The 23,572-nt window shown below is 42.2% G+C and overlaps 1 protein-coding gene across 1 annotated transcript; it reads right to left on the reverse strand.

Annotated features, from left to right (window-relative positions):
* Positions 1-394: 394 nt before the first annotated feature.
* On the reverse strand, positions 395-23,361 carry slc6a22.2 (solute carrier family 6 member 22, tandem duplicate 2). Its single transcript, XM_029693536.1, has 14 exons — positions 23,051-23,361; positions 17,963-18,097; positions 17,252-17,392; positions 16,948-17,032; positions 16,712-16,844; positions 16,469-16,603; positions 16,266-16,369; positions 16,046-16,170; positions 15,682-15,794; positions 14,502-14,642; positions 14,156-14,258; positions 12,468-12,568; positions 2,841-3,011; positions 395-749 (listed from the first exon to the last, which is right to left on the reverse strand). The coding sequence occupies exons 1-14, from the start codon at positions 23,298-23,300 to the stop codon at positions 543-545; spliced, it is 1,944 nt and encodes a 647-aa protein (XP_029549396.1). The 5' UTR covers positions 23,301-23,361; the 3' UTR covers positions 395-542.
* Between the last annotated feature and the right edge of the window lie 211 nt (positions 23,362-23,572).

Genomic DNA, 23,572 nt, shown 5'->3' on the forward strand with positions numbered 1-23,572 from the left:
AAAAACTTCTCTGCTACTGCACAGCAAGCAGTACCGGCGTGCCAAGTCTTGGACCAAAACACTCCTTAACAGCTTCTACCCCCAAGCCATAAGACTGCTGAACAATTAACCAAATGGCCACCGGATTATTTACATTGACACCCACCACCCTCCATCGATGTGTTTTTTACACTGCTGCTACTCACTATTTTATCTATGCATAGTCACTTCACCCCACCTACATGTACAAATTACCTCGACTAACCTGTACCCCCGCACATTGACTCGGTACTGGTACCCCCTATATATAGCCTCGTTTTTGTTATTTTATTGTTACTGTTTTTTTTTGTGTGTGTGTGTGTGTGTGTGTGTGTGTGTGTACTTTCAGAGAATTTCACACCCATCTGTGGCAGTGTTTGTTGTCTTTAATTTTTCTTATTTTATTTCATATAAATGAGAAACAGAGAGGGAAAATAGTAGGACACCTTGCATCGAACCCCTGTCTCCGGGGTCAGAGTTCACATGCAAAGAGACAAATGTTTCCCACTACACCATGGGTTCTTTTAAGTTTCCATGTTCAAGGTGTTAATGGACACTGTCTGTGCTGGTGCTGCACTCAGCTGGGAGCTGGCAACTGTAGGGGTTTGGTTTGGTGTCCGTAATGTGCAAAGTTCTGTGAACATCTGAAAGACTTCTGAGGGGTTGAGGGCCTCCTTCTGTGACATGGGTATGGGTAGATCCTCTGCTGGACTGGTTAACACTTTCATTCTCTGTTAGGAGGGAAGGCAATCATAATATGAAGAAAAAGAGTAGGTGATATGCATATCCTATATTTCAGAATACTGGTGCTGGGCTGAAATAAGTAAATGTTAAATGGCAACGTTCTGTACAGTACCTTGGAAATAATGGCCTTTGCAGCGGGATGAGGCACAGTACATTTTTCCAAGGTAGCGTACAGAATGAAGGTGTTTATTCAGCTTATACCACATACATACTTTCCCATCTTTTGGTTGCTAGAGACGCGACCCAGTCGTTTGTTCGATTAGTTCTATATTATAGATGTGACCCAGTTCGTTCCAATGCCATGCTCACTGGCAACGTTCTTATCCCTTCCCAACTAGCTATGGCTAACACAGTCACAATCTCTGCAGTCAGAATATCACTAGCAAAGTAGCCGCATATGTGTTTTAAGCTGTTTTCTATTTACATTCATTTGGATTCATCCAAATTGAATGATGCCCAATTTTGCCAGGCATAGCTAGAATAGTTTGCCTTTGTCAGGACACTCAAATTTGGGCTCCCGAGTGGCGCAGCGGTCTAAGGCACTGCATCTCAGTGTGTAACCGATGTGAAATGGCTAGTTAGTTTGCGGTGGTGCGCGCTAATAGCGTTTCAATCGGGTGACGTCACTCGCTCTGAGACCTGAAGTAGTTGTTCCCCTTGCTCTGCAAGGGCCGTGGCTTTTGTGGCGCGATGGGTAACGATGCTTCGTGGGTGTCAGTTGTTGATGTGTGCAGAGGGTCCCTGGTTCAAGCCCAGGTTGGGGCGAGGAGAGGGACGGAACCTAAACTGTTACAAGTGCAAGAGGCGTCACTACAGTCCCTGGTTTGAATCCAGGCTGTAGTACATCCGGCCGTGATTGGGAGTCCTATAGGGCGGTGCACAATTTGGCTCACCATCGTCCGGGGTAGGCCGTCATTGTAAATAAGAATTTGTTTTTAACTGACTTGCCTAGTTAAATAATTAAAAACACTAGGCTTGACGCTAGCTAAATAGTTGCTAGTGTAACAAGTATTATTATTGTCTTTTGTATTTCATCTAAATCCTTTCATTAGTTTTTGTTATTTTCCATATCCAGGGATTGTGAGAGTATCGATTGTTCTGTAGTGGATTACTCTGGCCAGCAGTACTTTCAAGTAAGCAGTAGGATTTTCCCCTCAGTCTGTTTTGATTCTACTGAGAACTACACTATATGACCAAAAGTATGTAGACACCTGCTCATCAAACATCTTATTCCAAAATCATGGGCATTAATATGGCGTTGTCGTGCCTAAGAGCCCTTAGCCGTGGTATCTTGGCAATATACCACAAACACTCGAGGTGCCTTATTGCTATTATAAACTGGTTACCAATGTAATTAAAGCAGTAAAAATAAATGTTTTTTCATACCCGTGGTATACGGTCAGATACGACAGCTTTCAGCCAATCAGCATTCAGGGCTCGAACCAAACAGTTTTTATAAGTAATTGATAATGCCAGAGAAGCTGGTGTTTTGGAGGATATATTGTCATGGGTGTTGTTGCAAATTAGTCTACATTTCTAAAAACCTGTTTTTGCTTTGTCATTACGGGGTGCTGTGATTGATCAGAAACTTTTTTTTAACCAATTTTAGAATATCGCTGTAAAGTAACAATGTGTAAAAAGTCAAGGGGTCTGAATACTTTCTGAATGCACTGTATGTCTGACTGTTACTATTGTTTGTTTCCAGCTGTTTTTATGCTGTGTATGTTTTGCGTCTTTTAAAAACCCTGCAGAAGACATCTTTACAATGATGCTTTTAGTGTATGATTTTAATTAGCCATCTTCCGTTCTCCTTCCTCCGGTCTTTGTTTCTTTGTTATTACTTTTGTGATGTGAAACACGTTTATCTGTATTGTTAAAATGCTATACAAATAAAGTTATAATATGTGTGAGCTATGCTAAGATTTTCCTCTTGTAGGACATTTGAAGGAATAATTTCAAGGAATCAGAATATGCCATTGTCCTCAGTTTTGTTTCTAGCTACATTAAAGATGGTAGAAAATGAAACGACTATGATATGGACCACTTAATCATGTTTAAAACTCAGTGTTTCTCTGTACCTGCCGCAGTGAACCAGCGGTGACACTCATCTTGTACAGCATCCAGAGAGGTACCAGTAACGTCGAGGAGAGAGTGAAGAATCCACCAATGGCGTAGCCCCACCAGGGGTACTCATAAGTGTTGTTGAACTTGAGGGGGTTATACTTGACCAGGGAGAAGACAAGCGTACCCTATAAAAAGAGACAGAAGTGGCCGAGGACATACAAAGGACATTGTTTAAGCAGAAAGTGTATTCAGGACTTGGAAAAACATGGGCCAACCCGAGTGAGATGGAGAAAATTCGTCAATACCCTAAGCATTTGTTTAAACAGGTTATAGAAATTCGAAATTTTTACTTTAATCATTTAGCAGATGTTCTAATTCAGAGCGATTTTACAGTGAGAAAAAACCTGTGGTTCTAAAAAAGCCTCTTAAAGCTAGAGGTTCAGCTACTAGAAAAGCCTGGGGGTCGAAGTCAAGAATTAGACATTCTTCTTGGTTCTTACTTCAATGATAAACCAGAGTTTAAAAGCCATCAGTCATGAGAGAGACTTGCATATTTATACCTACACCACAGCATATCAATAGTGTTGGCAAAGTTGTGTCCGATACAATATTACCAACTGGGCACAGACATCAGTTCAACGTATAGATTTGATTTACAATTGGTTGAGTTGTCAACTAACGGGAAATCAACAACCAATGTCACCATGTCTTTGGATTAGGTTAAAAGTTGGGTGATGTAGAACCTGACTGAGTACATAGTTCAGTTATTTTAAAGGACTACAATTACCAATGTTCATTAACGGAAGTAACGTTGTCATCCGGACTGAGACGGATAGGCTAGTTAATTGTTACGGAGTCTAGTTGATAGGTAATCGACTAGCCGGACTGTTCCCCGGACTCCGGGTGTAGGGATTTGTACAGTACATGAACAAGGCTATTGAACTTGACATTGGTGTCTGTCTTTATTCCTTTATCAAACATATACCGAAACATGCTATCAGAAGTGGCTCGAAAACCACACGTTTGTTATTTTTGTAGCTAAGTACAGTATAGGCGCAGTTACGTTCCATATGCGAACACACGCCGTTTCCTACTCCTAGTCACAACACTGATCAACTTGATCATGAGAATGAGAGCAATGGAAATCAAAACCCCACGCTCCGACGCTGATACTGTTCACGCTGTTGTCGAGTACGCTCATGAACAGCAAAAGGAAACCATGATGTCACACGAACTGCCCACAAGGGCCTGGCAAATTGTCAGCATGGACTTATTCAGACACAGACAAAAGGACTATCTTCTCAGTGTTGATCACTACTCTGACTTTTGGGAAGTTGAAATGCTCCCTGACTTGTCTGCATAGACGGTCATAAAGAGCTGCAAGGCGCAGTTTGCAAGGCAAGGTCAGCCTGACAAGGTAATCACAGACAATGGCCCACAATTCACTGCACAGTTCAAGCGTTTCGCCTCAGAATGGGAGTTTGACCACGTGACCTCCTCTCCAAGACACCCAAAAGCAAATGGCAAGGCAGAGTCAGCTGTCAAGATTGCAAAAAACCTGTTTAGCAGGGCCATGCATGACAGCAATAATCCATAGAAGCGATCTTACAGTGGAGGAACACACCCAACAAAAACATGGACAGCAGCCCAGCACAACGCCTTCTGTCCAGACGTCTGAAGACTACCATCCCCGTAGCTAACAAGCTACTTGAGCCCTGTGTCATGGTTGGCGTTATGGACAAACTGCGTCACAGAAAGCAGCTCGCTAAGTGCTTCTACAACCGGACTGCTCGAGACCTACCAGAGCTGGAGGTGGGTGAAAAGATAAGGATGAAACCACTGCCAGGAGACCACACAGGATTTTGAAGGCTGGGCACGTGCCTACAGAGAGTTGCACCACGTTCTTACCTGGTGGATGTTGGTGGCTCCCTCTATCGTCGCAATTGGGTGGATCTGCGCGTAGCAGAGCAGACAACAAACCAGAACACACCATACACTCACCTAGATGAGCTGGATCACAGTCACAGTCTCTCTCCTCTAAGGTTAAGAGGTGCAGAATTGAGACATGAGCCAACTGAAGGTGAGGCTTCTACCCCACCAAGCTCTCTAGCTCGCCCTAATCCTACTTACTCCTGTCAGAGCCACGGGTGGGTCGGCTGTGCAAGCCACCGGACAGGCTTACTCTGTAAGCAAGAGACTGTTAACTTGTCCTCTGTTTATAAAAAAAGAAAAAGGAAGATGACAACTGAAGTAAAAAGAAAATGTCATGCTTTTTCAATTGTTATGACTTGACTGCTAAGAACTTAATGTTATGCCCTTATGTTTGCACTTTCTATTGATAAGGATGATGTTACGGAGTCTAGTTGATAGGTAATCGACTAGGCAGACTGTTCCCCGGACTCCGGGTGTAGGGATTAGTACAATGCATGAACAAGGCTATTGAACTTGACATTGGTGTCTGTCTTTATTCCTTTATCCAACATATCATACTGAAACATTAATAGATAGCTGACAGCTATGGGAACTAACCATGTAACTTTCTAATACTTATTAAACTTTGTTAAGCAATTAGCCTGAGAAACTCATATGGAGATGAAGAATTTACAAACTGAACATCTGCAAATGAAGACAATGCCGAGGCGATACAACAAGTGCCAGTACAGTACGTGGCAGTGGTACAAGAGGGAGATCAACCCGAGCTCGTTAACGAGATGAATGCGTCCTCATTTTTGGCACTGATCCAGCCTTTTCTGGCCGCACCAGGCGACCATTCTCTACAATGGAAAATATGAAAACAATACTTTGAAACTTACCAGTAGCTACCAGAGTTCCGAAGGAGCAACATTTGGCGATTCTTCATTATTTAGGGACAATGAATCTTTGCTACACTACCAGGTGATGTTGAAGTTGAGCATGCTATTGCGTGGCTAGATGCACATTTTCTACCCAAAACAAACTTAATAACCAAACATGCTATGTTTTAGACTAACACAGCAACAGGGTGCATCTGTGGCAATGTCTGTAGCAGAGCTCAGGCAGCTAGCAAGAACTTGTGAATGGGAATAGCTTAGAGAGCAGTTTATCAGTAGATCAACAAGTTTAGGGAATGTTTGCTAATGAGGGAGACATTACCCTAGCTAGATCTGTCGACATAGCCACTGCAATGGAATCTACAAAAGAGGAAGTAAAATTCCTGCAGGGTGCAGCACCGGCTACAAAAACTGAGGTGCAGAATCAATTACTCACAAAATCATAGCAGTAATTCAAAATGGAAAAATAGAACAGACTCGGTCAGATGATGCAGAGTGAGGAAATGGCTCAAATGTGAAAAGTCATAACTGGAAGAATGGGTCACAGGTCAAAATAAGCTGCCCAGGTAAAGGGAAAATATGTATTAACTGTAACAAGTTTGGACATTTCAGTAGTGTGTCGTTCAGCTATAGCTTCAAACTCAGCTATCAGAGCTGATACAGAGAAAATTATGATGAAGATGGGGAAAGTAATGCAAGTATTTAATGTACGTAGTCTTCACATGATGAATACAGAGTTTTTTTTCTTATCAGTGAGCTGTTGGTGGCATACAAGTGAATATGACAGTGGACACTGGAGCCCAGGTGTCTTTACTGAACACTGATGTTTACCATGGAAAGCTAGCACAGAATCTTCCCCTTCAGCCACTGGACCCTAAAATCAATCAGTACTATGGATCTAGTGTGCCTGTTGATGGATATATCGTTGTGCCAGTGTCTCACAAAGGTAAAACAGTTCAAGCTAAGCTGCCTGTTGCATGCAATGGTGACTGATGGGATGAGCTCTGCTAAAGGCACTGACCTTTAACCTGGTTTACGGAGAACCTAACATTGCACCCCCACAGCCTGCTATTCAGATTGCTACGGAATCAGAACCAGAGTGTGTAAAGGAAAATGCCAGGTCTAGGCTGTATTAAAGGCTTTGAACATGCGCCTAGAGTGAGAAAACATGCTCTGCCGGTGGTGCAACCACTGAGAAGACTTCCGTTGTACCAGCTGATCTGAAAAGACTGCAACACGAAGACATAATCAAATCAGTCTATTCTCCATAATAGATTTAGAACATTAGTTGCCAGGAAGAAATCAGGAGAAATTTGCACATGCTGTGACTTACGAGAAGTCAACAAGGCGATCACAGTGGGAAAACATCCACTTTCTTCGATTAACATAATTATTACTGAGTTTGCCTGAGCCGCAAGTTTTTTCAAAGTAGACCTGAGGAGTGGATATCTCCAAGTTCTGCTCGTCCCAGAGTCTCGTTACCTCACCGCATATATCATGCATGAGGGCGTGTTCCAATACAAACGATTACCCTTCAGATTGACTTCCACGCCAAGAGCTTTCCAGAATATCATGGACATCGTGCTGTCCGGCCTGAAGGGGCTCCACACTACCTTGACAATATCACGGTCCACGGAAAGGATAAAAAAAGAACACACCTTGCAAAGTTCAAAATGACGCTGAACAGAGGGAAATGTGTCTTCAGCACAGATATAACTTAGTTAATTGCCTACAAAGTGAGCGCTGCTGGAGTAAAGCTGTGCCAGTCCAACGTGATGGCAATCAAGAAGATGCCAGCACCAAAGTTGGTGAAAGAGCTTCAAACCTTCTTAGGAGTGACAAACTATTACTTGAAGTTAATTCCGGACTACGCAACAACAACGGAACCCCTAAGGAGGTTGCTACACCAGGATGCAGAACGGAAATGGATGTCCACACAAGACCAAGTCTTCGCTGAACTGAAAAATGCAATAGCAGAACCATCTGTTCTGGCTTACTTCCACCCAGATCGATCCAGTACAAAGTGAAGTGCTAAGCTACATGAAAGCTGGATGGAAAGGTCAAACAAGAGACATACTGTTCAGTCCATACTACATGGTAAGATACAAGAGGAAGAGGAGATCGTACCTACCATTGGAAGAGGAGATCGCACCAATCACTCTGACACAGAGTCCTCACCCAAGCTCATAAAAGACACCCAGGAACAAGAAAGATGAAGCAGTTCCTTCACAGCAAAGTATGGTGGCCAAAGATGGACGATGACATTACCAGCTTAGTGCGCAGAGCACACAGCTTTTCACAAAGTGAAAAATCACTCATAACAGAAAAAACTCCAGTACAACCTACACCGTGGCCTAAAAGACCTTGGGAGAAGATCGAAGTGGACATCTTTGGAGAACTACAAGCAGCTCGAGCTCATCAGAAGTACCTGTTCGTTGTTACAGACCTGTACAGCAAATGACCTGAAGTCTTACCCAGAAGCAATGTGACCACAGCAACTGTGATCAATGGACTTTCAGATCTGTTCACACAATGGGGGCAGCCTCAAGTTCTAGTTCCCGCAATTCACAAGCTGACTTTACATCTTACTTGGAGAAGAAAGGAACCATGCACCAGAGTATCCTGTTGTACCATCCACCAGCCAACGCAGGTGTGGAAAGCTTTAACAAAGTCCTGAAGTATGGTCTTCATGTCTTGATGCAAGAAAGAAAACAGTTCTCTCATGCATTAACTTATATGGGCTACGTGGGACGCTAGCGTCCCACCTGTGGGACACAGCCAGTGAAATATCAGGGAGGCAAATTCAAAACAACAAAATGTCATAATTCAACTTTCTCAAAAATACAACTATTTTACACCATTTTAAAGATACACTTGTCCTTGATGTAACCACATTGTCCGATTTCAAAAAGGCTTTACAGCGAAAGCAAAACATTAGATTATGTTAGGAGAGTACATAGACAAAAATAATCACACAGCCATTTTCCAAGCAAGGACATGTGTCAATAAACCCCAAAACAAAGCTAAATGAAGCACCAACCTTTGACGATCTTCATCAGATGACACTCCTAGGACATTATGTTATACAATGTTTTGTTCGATAAAGTTCATATTTATATCCAAAAACAGCATTTTACATTGGCGCGTGATGTTCAGAAAATGTATTCCCACCAAAACTCAATTTACAAAAATACTCATCATAAACGTTGACAAAATATATAACAATTATTTAAAGAATTATAGATAGACTACTCCTGGATGCAACCGCTGTGTCAGATTTTAAAATAGCTTTACAGAGAAAGCACATTTTTCAATATTCTGAGTACATAGCTCAGCCATCACAGCGAGCTATACAGACACCCGCCAAGTTTGGGGCAACCTAAACTCAGAATTAGTATTAGAAATATTGTCTTACCTTTGCTGATCTTTGTCAGAATGCACTCCCAGGACTGCTACTTCCACAAGAAATGTTGTTTTTGTTCAAAATACTCCATATTTATGTCCAAATACCTCCGTTTTGTTCTTGCGTTCAGGTCACTATCGAAAGGTACCAGAGGTACCAGAGACGAAAAGTAAAAATGTTCCATTACCGTACTTAGAAGCATGTAAAACGCTGTTTAAAATCAATCTTTATGGTATTTTTAACGTAAAATTGCGATAATATTCCAACCGGACAATGGCATATTCATTCAAGAAGAAAAAGAAGGAACGGTGCACTCGCGTGACCGTGCATATCCAATCCCTTTGTCCACAGGCAGTCCACTCAGTAACTGAGCTCCTATTATCTGCCCAGTGACAGGAGAATGCTCAAACCACTTTCTGAAGGCTGTTGACAGCCAATGGAAGCCTTAGGAAGTGCAACGTCACCCCACAGACACTGTAGTTTCAATAGAGAATCAGAAGAAGAACTACAATTCTCAGACTTTCCACTTCCTGCTTGGATTTTTCTCAGGTTTTTGCCTGCCATATGAGTTCTGTTATACTCAGACACCATTCAAATAGTTTTAGAAACTTCAGAGTGTTTTCTATCCAAATCTACTAATAATATGCATATTCTAGTTTCTGGGCCAGAGTAGTAACCTGTTTAAATTGGGTATGTTTTTCATCCGGCTGTGAAAATACTGCCCCCTACACCCCAACAGGTTAAACACTACTGTTGAGCTACAGATCAATGCCTCACAAGGAAAACAGGAAAATCACCCACCGAACTCATGATTTGGAAGAACCTTCAGAGTCCCGCTGGATACAGTCCATCCACTTTTTGCAGCTGATAAGCCACCTGATGACGCAAAGCTACGGGTAGAAGTGCAGAAATATCTGGAAACTCAAAATAAGTATTATGACTAAAACAATGTAAAGGAGGATTCCTCACTGCAAGTTGGAGAATTTGTCATGGTAAAGAGACCCGAGGACACACGCTGAAAACCAGTTTCTGTCTGTTATCGAATTATCGCTCGACCTAGCAGATGCACATTCCAAGTTTAAGATGGAACCTTCTGGAACACTAAGACTTTCGCACTAGCCAGCCCACCGAAGAAGAAATGGATGTTGATGTGTTCATTCCACAACCTGACTATATTCCAGGTCAAGAGCAGAACATTCAAGGTCAAAGACAAGAAGTTGCTCATGGATATGTGCCAGAAGCTAGAGAACAAGAACAACATCAAGCAGAGCCATGACAAACTCGTGAAAGAAGGCTACCTGCTAGACTCCATTTTGGTCTTAGTTCAAGAAGGGGGGAAATGTAGGACCTGACTGATTACATAGTTAAGTTATAGGGCTATAATTGGCCATTTTCATTAACGGAAGTAATATTAATATTAACTGAGACCGCTAGTTTAATAGATAGGTTAGCTGACACCTATGGGAACTAACCATGTAACTTTCTCAGACTTATTAAACTGTGTTAAACGATAACACAAGTTGTGATCATTATCCTGAAACAATGCCCTAATGTTGATGACTTTGTAAATCCAATCAGTTTCCACGCTGATTCAACTTCATTTTTTTGAGTTGAAATTATGATTTGGAAACAACGTTGATTCAAGCAGTTTTTTCTCAGTGGGTAGATTGTATGCAAGTGGAGTTTGTATTAAAGTACGCTTTCATTCTTAGAAGATGTTTAGACATTCAAGTGCTGGAACTATTGTATTTGTCAGGTATGAGTAAATGGCTATACAGGAGTCAGGCGCAGGAGAGCAGATATTGGGTAGCAAACGGAGCCTTTTATTTAGGCGAACCAAAAACGCACGGCACAACGAACACGAAATACAATACGGGTTGACATAACCAAGCGCAACCAGTCTAACGTGCGCATACATCAAACAATAAACAATCCTACACAAAGACATGGGCGGAACAGAGGGTTAAATACACAACAAGTGATTGAAGGGATTGAAACCAGGTGTGAGGAAAACAAGACAAAACAAATGGAAAATGAAAAATGGATCGATGATGGCTAGTAGACCGGCGACGCCGACCGCCGAGCACCGCCTGAACAAGGAGGACTTCGGCAGAAGTCGTGACAGTATTTGTGTATTGGACCATTGGTCCTTTTTGTTAGAAGAATTTTTTATATATATATATATATATATATATATATACACACACACACACACACACACACACACACACACACACACACACACACACACACACACACACACACACACACACACACACACACACAGTGAGGGAAAAAAGTATTTGATCCCCTCTCAATCAGAAAGATTTCTGTCTCACAGATGTCTTTTATACAGGTAACGAGCTGAGATTAGGAGCACACTCTTAGAGGGAGTGCTCCTAATCTCAGTTTGTTACCTGTATGAAAGACACCTGTCCACAGAAGCAGTCAATCAATCAGATTCCAAACTCTCCATTATGGCCAAGACCAAAGAGCTCTCCAAGGATGTCAGGGAAAAGATTGTAGACCTATACAAGGCTGGAATGGGCTACAAGACCATCGCCAAGCAGCTTGGTGAGAAGGTGACAACAGTTGGTGCAATTATTCGCAAATGGAAAAAACACAAAAGAACTGTCAATCTCCCTCGACGATGGACGGGGCCATGTACCGTCAAATCTTGGGTGAGAACCTCCTTCCCTCAACCAGGGCATTGAAAATGGGTCGTGGATGGGTATTCCAGCATGACAATGACCCAAAACACATGGCCAAGGCAATAAAGGAGTGGCTCAAGAAGAAGCATATTAAGGTCCTGGAGTGGCCTAGCCAGTCTCCAGACCTTAATCCCATAGAAAATCTGTGGAGGGAGCTGAAGGTTCGAGTTGCCAAATGTCAGCCTCGAAACCTTAATGACTTAGAGAAGATCTGCAAAGAGTAGTGGGACAAAATCCCTCCTGAGATGTGTGCAAACCTGGTGGCCAACTACAAGAAACGTCTTACCTCTGTGATTGCCAACAAGGGTTTTGCCACCAAGTACTAAGTTTACATTTACATTTAAGTCATTTAGCAGACGCTCTTATCCAGAGGGGTCAAATACTTATTTCCCTCATTAAAATGCAAATCATTTTATAACATTTTTGACATGCGTTTTTCTGGATTTTTTTGTTTTTATTCTGTCTCTCACTGTTCAAATTAACCTACCATTAAAATTATAGACTGATCATTTCTTTGTCAGTGGGCAAACGTACAAACTTACAAAATCAGCAGGGGATCAAATACTTTTTTCCCTCACTGTATATATATATATTATTCTTCTAAGGTAAAATAGCAGTACAATAGTAAAGTGTATCACCTCTTCCACTGTATATACTGTAATAACATATGTTAACTAATGAAATGGAGACAACTGTTTCAGCTAGCAAGATACTTACTATGCATACGACCGGTGTGATGTACATCCAACAGTACTTCATGAATGGCCAAGGACGATAGCCAATCATGTCCTCAATATTATCATACAGCCGCTCCGCACCTTGAGGGCATAGAATGTTTTCACTTTAGTGATTCACAGATGATTCGTGATTTAAGTTTTAGTCAGGTGTAAAACATATGTGACCCAATTCAGGAAACTAGGTGTATGTCACAAGTTCCGACTTCACAGGATAGCCATTTGAACGTAAACATTTTTATTTTTTTACCAAAATGCGTTTTTTTTGCCAGAAATGTGTTCTCGGACATGTGAACTTTCATGTGCATTAATATCAAATGTGTATGCCATCTGTAAATATGAATACAATTGTTAAATTATGAGCCTTGTTGGTTAAGCCACAGAAAACCCCTAGCCATGATTGGCTGAGATAATGAGTGGGCTGGACATGCCAAGAAAGGAGTTCGGATTGGTCTGCCATATTGAAGGCTGCTGTCTATTTGAGCTCGTCAGTCTGTGTTGGTAATCCTGTCAAACACGGCTTTTTTATGTATTGTGTAGTGGAGCTGCATAAGTGTTGCTCTCCACTTTCTGGTGGAACAAGTTATGAAATCAGTCGAATTAGAGTATGATAGCTAAAGATATGGAGAAAACACCTGGCTCCCTAACTGACATTATTTGTTTCCCAGAGCAGTTTGCTTTTCTAGTTAGCTAGCTAACGTTGAACCTCGTTGGTTAGCTCCCAGCACTGTGGCATTATTGGCACTTTGTTCATTGTTATTTAACAAGCTAACGTTAGCTGGCTGGCTCGTTAGCTAACGTTAAGTGTTTGTGTGATCTTAAACATTGTTTAACTAGTTGTTCATTGTTTAGCTAGCTAGCTGGCACTAGCTGTCTTAAACTAAAGTGTACTGTTAGTTAGCTAGCTAACGTTAGCTGGCTGGCTCCCTAGCGGACGTTATTACTCGTTTCCCAAAGCTGTTTGCTTTTGTAGTTAGAGCCTAGTGTTAGGCATTGTTGGCACGTTTTGTTGTTTAACTAGCTAACGTTAGCTGGCTGGCTCGTTTGGTAACGTGACGTGTGTACAACACCGTTGAATATGGCCGGTGTCAGTAAACGTCTGCAAAAAAGCTTAATGAAATTGTTGCCAGCAGAGCTCGTTAGGCTGTTTTCATGTTATCCAGAGGTAAACAAATCATCGGTCAGAGCGTCAAGTGTGCACTCCAAGAGCGAAACAAGATGGGTGGGGCTAAAGCTTAAGATGGTGTGAATGATGCTGAATGGGTGTAGACAAAGAGCTCTTCACTAGATATCCAAACATTCAAAGCCGATTTTCAAAGTTTACAAGTTAATCAACTTTCAAATCAGAATTACTTTCCCATTGTTCATCAAATGCAGTGTATGATATACCATTTTGTAGCTCTGAGTCTCTCTTATCCAATGTAAAAAACACAATTTTCACATTTTGCTACGCAAGACCGAATCCAGATGGTGAGTCACATATCTCGTTTAGAGTAACTTAATCCAATCCAGTCTTATCAACATGACATTATTGGTACAATGAGGAAATGTACTGTTTTGACTCATACATTCAGTATGTTCCCTCAAATGGCATTAAACTCTTTTCTATGGACTTTAAATGTTTTGTTTGGAAATGTTTTTGCATTTGTGGTTAATACTAATGCTTCTCACCATAACACCACCCAACACAGACGGCCTGGAGACTTGCAAAGACCAGGAGTGTCATCCCACTGCAGGCATAGTAATCAAACAGCTGAAATATATACAGGCCACCCTACAGAGAGAAAGTGAGGGTGGGTGGTAGGCAGAATAATTAATAAACAATCTTTCTAAATAAGAAAAATGAATGTGAAGTACTGTGAGTAGCAGGCAACACATGTGACTTTCACTGCAAGTCATCTGATAGTCTGTGGGAACAGAGAGGCTCAAATGCCCATTCTTCTTCCAATAAAAGCTACCTGATCATATTACTAATCTGTTGTGGTAAACCCGTTCAACCAGTATTGTCGACTCTCACCTCTGTGACCATTAGCAGGCCAACCAGGAAGCTGCACACACTGATGCCAAGTAGGAGAAGTTTTTTCCGCAGATGGCCCACGTGGAAGAAAGAGGGATACATGTCTGAGATCGCTGTGACCATGGCATCGTGATATACAAACTGAAGGGCAAAAAGGTTGTTCTAGTGAGGACATAGGCCTATCAATTTAACAAACAATCATTCAAACAGTGAAATGTATTCATAAAGCCCATTTTTACATCAAGAGTTGTCAGTGCTTTACAGTAACTCGGCCTAGGCCCCAAAGAGCAGTGATAAAACATGCATATGGTACATTTCATTTGACAGAGATCATCAGAATCATAGCAGGTATCACCTTATGAATTGCCAAATATAATAACGTATACCATAACTACCCGCGTATAGCCTACACAACTCAAAAAGGCCTACACAGCTTCTAATGTTGTAACAGTCTGAAACCGAGCACAGATCAAACAAGCAACATCTTGCTAGATCTGAGCATGAATCAATAGTAAGCACCAGAACATCCACATTAGTCTGATCAAAAACACTGCAGCTCAATACCACAAAGCAGAACAGACATGCAGGGATTAAGGTCTGAAAGGCACTTGTGCATCGGGCAAGTCGGGAATTTTGGTTATTACTATCACTGAAAATCGCTGATTACACACAAAAATTATGTAACTTTCTCTAAAGGGAGTGGTTGCTGATCTATTTCTCACAGGAACTCAGGGAGGTATGTTAATTTGAACCTGGACTTGGTTAACTGCATAGTTAAATGCCAAAAAGAAAAAATGTGCAATGTCACTAAGCCAAACAAAACAACAATAGCCAGTACAAATGTTAAACGTAAATTACTTTGCAGTTTGCACTACACCACGACAAGCAACAGTTCATGTTGTCATTAGCTAGCGCATTATAGTGAATTAGCAAGCTAACGATAGCTAACGATAGCTAGTTAGCTAGCTAGCAGACCATTGAATCTCGCTAGCCAACAAGTTAGCATCATCAGTCAGGCATTGGACTAAAGACATTGTTTGGGGCTACTTAGCTAGCTTCCTCAGTGATTCATGCCAAGTGAAAGTGGCCCAAGGCACAAAGTAGCTTTTAAAATGTAGTGACTCACAAATCAGTGTTTCCTCAAATCATTTTGTAGACCTTCATGGACGCTCTAACGTACCTCACTGTCTAACCCCAGTAGGAGGATCATGATGTAGAAGAAGATGGCCCAGAGTTGGGGTACTGGCATCATGGCCACAGCACGAGGGTAGGCGATGAACGCCAGGCCAGGACCTGTAAGTGATATATTAAAGCATTGTGTTCACATGATATCCCTCAAAGGGTTGAACATGCGCTTAGTCAACTGGCACACAGTATTTACAACTTTGGTACTAAATGTCATACTTTAGTCCCATTTAGTCTACTAGTTACCCATCGTTGAACAATGCTGTGGTTGTCAAACTAGCGCAAAGATCAGGTTTATTACAGACACTTTGTAAATAGTGAGATTTAAGGTTTGAAGTTACATGTGGAGCATTACCTACCTGATTCAGCCACCATTGAGATGTCTATTCCCTGTTCATAAGCCATGAAGCCCAGTACAGAGAAGATGGCAAAACCAGCCACAAAGCTAGTCACACTGTTTAGTAGACAAAGATACACACAGTCCCTGAAATGAAAAAGACTACATTAGTTAGCCTTAAATTCACACAACAAAATAGGTCTTCTCAATACAATGTCGAATCGTAATCGAGATCTGTGTACCTGTAGCAGTTATTGTTGTACTTGTTGTAGCTGCCTAAAGATGTCAAAACCCCTGTACAAACTCCATAGGAGTAAAATATCTGGCTTCCAGCATCCATCCATACCTGAAACAATATGTCAAAATAACTGTTACCTGCGGTAGAAAGGGTATTTGCTTATGTGGGATGGATCTCAGCTTTGGACACAATGAAGTGTGTTCCTACCTGTGGGTCAGCGAGGCGGGCTGGGTCTGGGTAGAGGTAGAACTTGATACCATCTATGGCCCCTGGCAGTGTGAGTCCACGAACTAGCAACACCAACAGCATTACATAGGGGAAGGTGGCAGTGAAATAGACCACCTATGGGGAGACCAGACCAGCATTACGTTCACTCAGTCTATGGCTCATCCTAACAGCTTTACACTATTCATGGTGTCATCAGGCTGAATGGCAGAGATGCCACCTTACCTTTCCAGAAGACTTCACTCCATTCCAGACACAGAAGTAACAGATAATCCAGGACAGTAGAAGACACAGAGCTAGATCCCAGCGAACACTCCCAATCTCTTCAATTCCCCCAGACAAGCCCAATATTCTTCTCCTGGGAGTGTAAAGGCTTATTTAGTAACATTCACTCAAACTGTTTAAAAAAAAATGCATTCATACATAATAAAAAAATGCATGTACATTGTCAAGTCACTTACTCCCAAAATTCTATGACTGAGGATGTAGTGTTCCCATGAGAATGGTCAGAAATTGTGCTGTTCTGGCCAGGCTCAAAACAGTTGTCTTATAGTGAGAGAAAAAATTACAAAACAATTAAAGCAAATGGATGAATAGTCTATGGCTTATGTACATTTGAGGTACATTAACTTCCAGCTATAAACTTTCAGCAATACATTGTCTGTGCCATGTATTTAACTTAAAAAAGCTGGTAATTATGTTATGATTAGTTAGTGGTTGACAACAACCATAATAAGTTATTGACAAGCATAACAAATAAAATACCTGTGTTCCAACTGTTTTTACAACTGGCCCATGGGAGTTCCGAGCTGAAGGATGAGAAGAGGTATAGGAACGCCCAAGCCAGAATGATGATGTAATACACTCCAGTGTACAAAACCACCACTTGGCTTCCATAGCCCAGACCTATTGAGAGAGGTCAACATCATAAAACGACAACATAGAAAATATAACGAATTTGGGGTCTGATATGGGGGGCTTGTCAATGAGGGAATACTTCCTGAATTGAGGATAATGACTTCCTGAATTGAAATGGAAATGTCCTCAACCTTGACAAAAGGTTCATATTACCAGTCTATCCATATTCTCACTATCTCGTTGACATCAATAAACAGGCTACTTCATACAAATGTTAATTGACAGCTTTATATAGTCTGGAGCTATGCTACCATTGGTAAAGATACCATTTAGGTAATCCTTAAGACTTGGTATTTGGTATTTTATTAAGATCCCCATTAGTTGTTGCAAAAGCAGCAGCTACTCTTCCTGGGGTCCACACAAAACATGAAATATGACATAATACAGAACATCAACAGACAAGAACAGCTCAAGGACACAACTACGTAAAAAAATATGTAAAAGGCACACACAGCCTACATATCAATGCATACACACAAACTATCTAGGTCAAATAGGAGAGAGTCGATGTGCCGTGAGGTGTTGCTTTTCTGTTTTTTGAAACAAGGTTTGACTTACCTTCAAAGAGTGGGCAGATTTTCCTCCAGCAAGTGATTCCACCCTGACTAGTGTACTGGCCCAATGATGTCTCCAGGAAGAAGAGGGGAATACCGCAGGTGAACAGGAACAAAATATAGGGGACAAAGAAAACCCCTTTTTGGAGCAAGGATTAATAAGTGATTTGCATGAAACACTGAAATTGACTATGCATTTTGAACCACTGTCAAAGTCAGGGAAATTGTAAATTTATACTTAGTCTTCTATCACACATCACCACATAAGTCACATGTTAGTAAAGCATCTGTGGTTAGAGTTGATGGGGTACAGAGAGTTTAACTGAGCTTTTGAGCACTTAAGTTATATATCCATTGATTCTTGAAGAATATATCTTAAATTAAAAGTTTAAAATACAGTTGAAGTCGGAAGTTTACATACACTTAGGTTATATATCCATTGATTCTTGAAGAATATATCTTAAATTAAAAGTTTAAAATACAGTTAAAGTCGGAAGTTTACATACACTTAGGTTGGAGTCATTAAAACTCATTTTTCAACCACTCCACAAATTTCTTGTTAACAAACTATAGTTTTGGCAAGTCGGTTAGGACATCTACTTCGTGCATGACACAAGTCATTTTTCCAACAATTGTTTACAGACAGATTATTTCACTTATAATTCACTATCACAATTCCAGTGGGTCAGAAGTTTACATACACAAAGTTGACTGTGCCTTTAAACGGCTTGGAAAATGTCATGGCTTCAGAAGCTTCTGATAGGCTAATTGACATCATTTGAGTCAATTGGAGGTGTACCTGTGGGTGTATTTCAAGGCCGACCTTCAAACTCAGTGTCTCTTTGCTTGACATCATGGGAAAATCTAAAGAAATCAGCCAAGACCTCAGATAAAAAATTGTAAACCTCCACAAGTCTGGTTCATCCTTGGGAGCAATTTCCAAACGCCTGAAGGTACCACATTCATCTGTACAAACAATAGTACGCAAGTATAAACACCATGGGACCACGCAGCCGTCATACCGCTCAGGAAGGAGACGCGTTCTGTCTCCTAGAGATGAACGTACTTTGGTGTAAAAAGTGCAAAAAAATCCCAGAACAGTGGCAAAGGACCTTGTGAAGATGCTGGAGGAAACAGGTACAAAAGTATCTATATCTACAGTAAAACGAGTCCTATTTCGACATAACCTGAAAGGTCGCTCAACAAGGAAGAAGCCACTGCTCCAAAAACCACCATAAAAAAGCCAGACTACGATTTGCAACTGCACATGGGGACAAAGATCATACTTTTTGGAGAAATGTCCTCTGATCTGATGAAACAAAAATAAAACTGTTTGACCATAATGACCATCGTTATGTTTGGAGGAAAAAGGGGGAGGTTGCAAGCCAATGAACACCATCCCAACCGTGAAGCACGGTGGTGGCAGCATCATGTTGTGGGGGTGCTTTGCTGCAGGAGGGACTGATGCACTTCACAAAATAGATGGCATCATGGGGAGGAAAATTCTGTGGATATATTGAAGCAACATCTCAAGACATCAATCGGGAAGTTAAAGCTTGGTCGCAAATAGGTCTTTCAAATGGACAATGACCAAGCATACTTCCAAAGTTGTGGCAAAATGGCTTAAGGACAACAAGGGATTGGAGTGGCCATCAAAGTCCTGACCTCAATCCCATAGAAAATGTGTGGGCAGAACTGAAAAAGTGCGAGCAAGGAGGCCTACAAACCTGACTCAGTTACACCTGCTCTGTCAGGAGGAATGGGCCAAAATTCACCCAACTTAGTGTAAGAAGCTTGTGGAAGGCTACCTGAAATGTTTGACTCAAGATAAACAATTTAAAGGCAATGCTACCAAATTCTAATTGCTTGTATGTAAACTTCTGACCCACTGGGAATGTGATGAAAGAAAAAAGCTGAAATAAATAATTCTCTCTACTATTATTCTGACATTTCACATCACTGCGAGCTCACAGAACAGGGCTCCGGGCAGCCGAGCGGAAATGGAGGAAAACTCGCCTCCCTGCGGACCTCGCATCCTTTCACTCCCTCCTCTCTACATTTTCCTCTTCTGTCTCTGCTGCTAAAGCCACTTTCTACCACTCTAAATTCCAAGCATCTGCCTCTAACCCTAGGAAGCTCTTTGCTACCTTCTCCTCCCTCCTGAATCCTCCTCCCCCTCCCCCCCCCCTCCTCCCTCACTGCGGGTGACTTCGTCAACCATTTTGAAAAGAAGGTTGACGACATCCGATCCTCGTTTGCTAAGTCAAGCGACACCGCTGGTCCTGCTCACACTGCCCTACCCTGTGCTTTGACCTCTTTCTCCCCTCTCTCTCCAGATGAAATCTCGCGTCTTGTGACGGCCGGCCGCCCAACAACCTGCCCACTTGACCCTATCCCCTCCTCTCTTCTCCAGACCATTTCCGGAGACCTTCTCCCCTACCTCACCTCGCTCATCAACTCATCCTTGACCGCTGGCTACGTCCCTTCCGTCTTCAAGAGAGCGAGAGTTGCACCCCTTCTGAAAAAACCTACACTCGATCCCTCCGATGTCAACAACTACAGACCAGTATCCCTTCTTTCTTTTCTCTCCAAAACTCTTGAACGTGCCGTCCTTGGCCAGCTCTCCTGCTATCTCTCTCAGAACGACCTTCTTGATCCTAATCAGTCAGGTTTCAAGACTGGGCATTCAACTGAGACTGCTCTTCTCTGTGTCACGGAGGCTCTCCGCACTGCTAAAGCTAACTCTCTCTCCTCTGCTCTCATCCTTCTAGACCTATCTGCTGCCTTTGATACTGTGAACCATCAGATCCTCCTCTCCACCCTCTCCGAGCTGGGCATCTCCGGCGCGGCCCACGCTTGGATTGCGTCCTACCTGACAGGTCGCTCCTACCAGGTGGCGTGGCGAGAAGCTGTCTCCGCACCACGTGCTCTCACCACTGGTGTCCCCCAGGGCTCTGTTCTAGGCCCTCTCCTATTCTCGCTATACACCAAGTCACTTGGCTCTGTCATATCCTCACACGGTCTCTCCTATCATTGCTATGCAGACGACACACAATTAATCTTCTCCTTTCCCCCTTCTGACAACCAGGTGGCGAATCGCATCTCTGCATGTCTGGCAGACATATCAGTGTGGATGATGGATCACCACCTCAAGCTGAACCTCGGCAAGACGGAGCTGCTCTTCCTCCCGGGGAAGGACTGCCCGTTCCATGATCTCGCCATCACGGTTGACAACTCCCTTGTGTCCTCCTCCCAGAGTGCTAAGAACCTTGGCGTGATCCTGGACAACACCCTGTCGTTCTCCACTAACATCAAGGCGGTGACCCGATTCTGTAGGTTCATGCTCTACAACATTCGCAGAGTACGACCCTGCCTCACACAGGAAGCGGCGCAGGTCCTAATCCAGGCACTTGTCATCTCCCGTCTGGATTACTGCAACTCGCTGTTGGCTGGGCTCCCTGCCTGTGCCATCAAACCCCTACAACTCATCCAGAACGCCGCAGCCCGTCTGGTGTTCAACCTTCCCAAGTTCTCTCACGTCACCCCGCTCCTCCGCTCTCTCCACTGGCTTCCAGTTGAAGCTCGCATCCGCTACAAGACCATGGTGCTTGCCTACGGAGCTGTGAGGGGAACGGCACCTCCGTACCTTCAGGCTCTGATCAGGCCCTACACCCAAACAAGGGCACTGCGTTCATCCACCTCTGGCCTGCTCGCCTCCCTACCTCTGAGGAAGCACAGTTCCCGCTCAGCCCAGTCAAAACTGTTCGCCGCTCTGGCACCCCAATGGTGGAACAATCTCCCTCACGATGCCAGGACAGCGGAGTCAATCACCACCTTCCGGAGACACCTGAAACCCCACCTCTTTAAGGAATACCTGGGATAGGATAAAGTAATCCTTCTAACCCCCCCTTTAAAGGATTTAGATGCACTATTGTAAAGTGTTTGTTCAACTGGATATTATAGGTGAATGCACCAATTTGTAAGTCGCTCTGGATAAGAGCGTCTGCTAAATGACTTAAATGTAAATGTAAATGTAGTAAAATAAAGCGGCGATCCTAACTGGCCCAAGACAGGAAATTGTTCAGGATTAAATGTTAGGAACTGTGAAAAACAGATTTTAAATGTATTTGGCTAAGGTGTATGTAAACTTCTAACTTCAACTATACATAAAGTTGAAGTCCGACGTTTACATACACCTAGGCGGATTTGGTGCAGTGGCTTCTTCCTTGCTGAGCGGCCTTTCAGGTTATGTCGATATAGGACTCGTTTTACTGTGGATATAGATACGTTTGTACCTGTTTCCTCCAGCATCTTCACAAGGTCCTTTGCTGCTGTTCTGGGAATGATTTGCACTTTTCGCTCCAAAGTACGTTCATCTCTAGGAGACAGAACATGTCTCCTTCCTGAGCGGTATGAAGGCTGCGTGGTCCCATGGTGTTTATACTTATGTACTATTGTTTGTACAGATGAACGTGGTACCTTCAGGCGTTTGGAAATTGCTCCCAAGGATGAACCAGACTTGTGGAAGTCTACAATTTTTGATTTTCCTATGATGTCAAGCAAAGAGGCACTGATTTTGAAGGTAGGCCTTGAAATACATCCACAGGTACACCACCAAGTGACTCAAATGATGTCAATTAGCCTATCAGAAGCTTCTAAAGCCATGACATCATTTTCTGGTCTTTTCCAAGCTGACTTAGTGTATGTAAACTTCTGATCCACTGGAATTGTGATACAGTGAATTATAAGTGAAATAATCTGTCTGTAAACAATTGTTGGAAAAATGACTTGTGTCATGCACGAAGTAGATGTCCTAACCGACTTGCCAAAACTATAGTTTGTTAACAAGAAATTTGTGGAGTGGTTGAAAAATGAGTTTTAATGATTCCAACCTAAGTGTATGTTAACTTCTGACTTCATCTGTATTGCCCCTTTAAGTAAATAATGTTTTAATTTACAGCGGAATAAGTTTCATTATTTAAGAGTTTAGGCTTATCTGAAAAAATCTAAATAAAACACTTTTAAATAGGAGCAATTTCATTACGCATGTTAAAATGTATATGACCACATAAAGATGTGGTGTGATGCTCACCTCCTCCATTTTTATAGCACAGGTATGGGAACCTCCATACGTTTCCCAGACCGACAATGTGTCCAGCTACTGCCAATAAGAACTCCGTTTTGCTGCCCCACTTGCCCCTGTCCTGGGGCTTGGGTTCAGGGTGTTCCACGTTCGTCTTGGCTCCTGAACTCATCAACTTCAGCTTCACCTCTGTCTCATATGTACGCTCCATTTCAGCCTTTGAAAGTCTATTACAGTGTCCTGAAATGTTGCATACCATACCAAAGTTATTGTTTTGTAGCACTACTTTTGAAAATGAAAGTAATATATTATGTTGAAAATAAGGCTTTTGTTTTAATGTCTTAACATTGTGGTGAATATCTAAAGCATGATTACTACACTGTAAATAAAAATATGTTGCTTAAATATCCAAGTTGGCTGGACTTAAAATTGTGAAAATGTTGAGCTGGAATACTCTGCTAACCCAACGTTTTTCTTTTTCTTTCAATGTACTTGAATTTGAAAAGCAATATTGAGTAAACTTAGGTTTGC

Source organism: Salmo trutta, chromosome 16 (assembly GCF_901001165.1).
Source record: "Salmo trutta chromosome 16, fSalTru1.1, whole genome shotgun sequence".
Taxonomy (NCBI): domain Eukaryota; kingdom Metazoa; phylum Chordata; class Actinopteri; order Salmoniformes; family Salmonidae; genus Salmo; species Salmo trutta.

Coding starts and splice junctions, on each gene's coding strand:
- slc6a22.2 (XM_029693536.1), bottom strand. CDS start 23,300: ATGGTATGCAACATTTCAGGACACTGTAATAGACTTTCAAAGGCTGAA. Junction 14,259..14,501: donor GCCTGCTAATGGTCACAGAG/GTGAGAGTCGAC, acceptor TTCTCTCTGTAG/GGTGGCCTGTATATATTTCA. Junction 750..2,840: donor CCGCTGGTTCACTGCGGCAG/GTACAGAGAAAC, acceptor CCCTCCTAACAG/AGAATGAAAGTGTTAACCAG.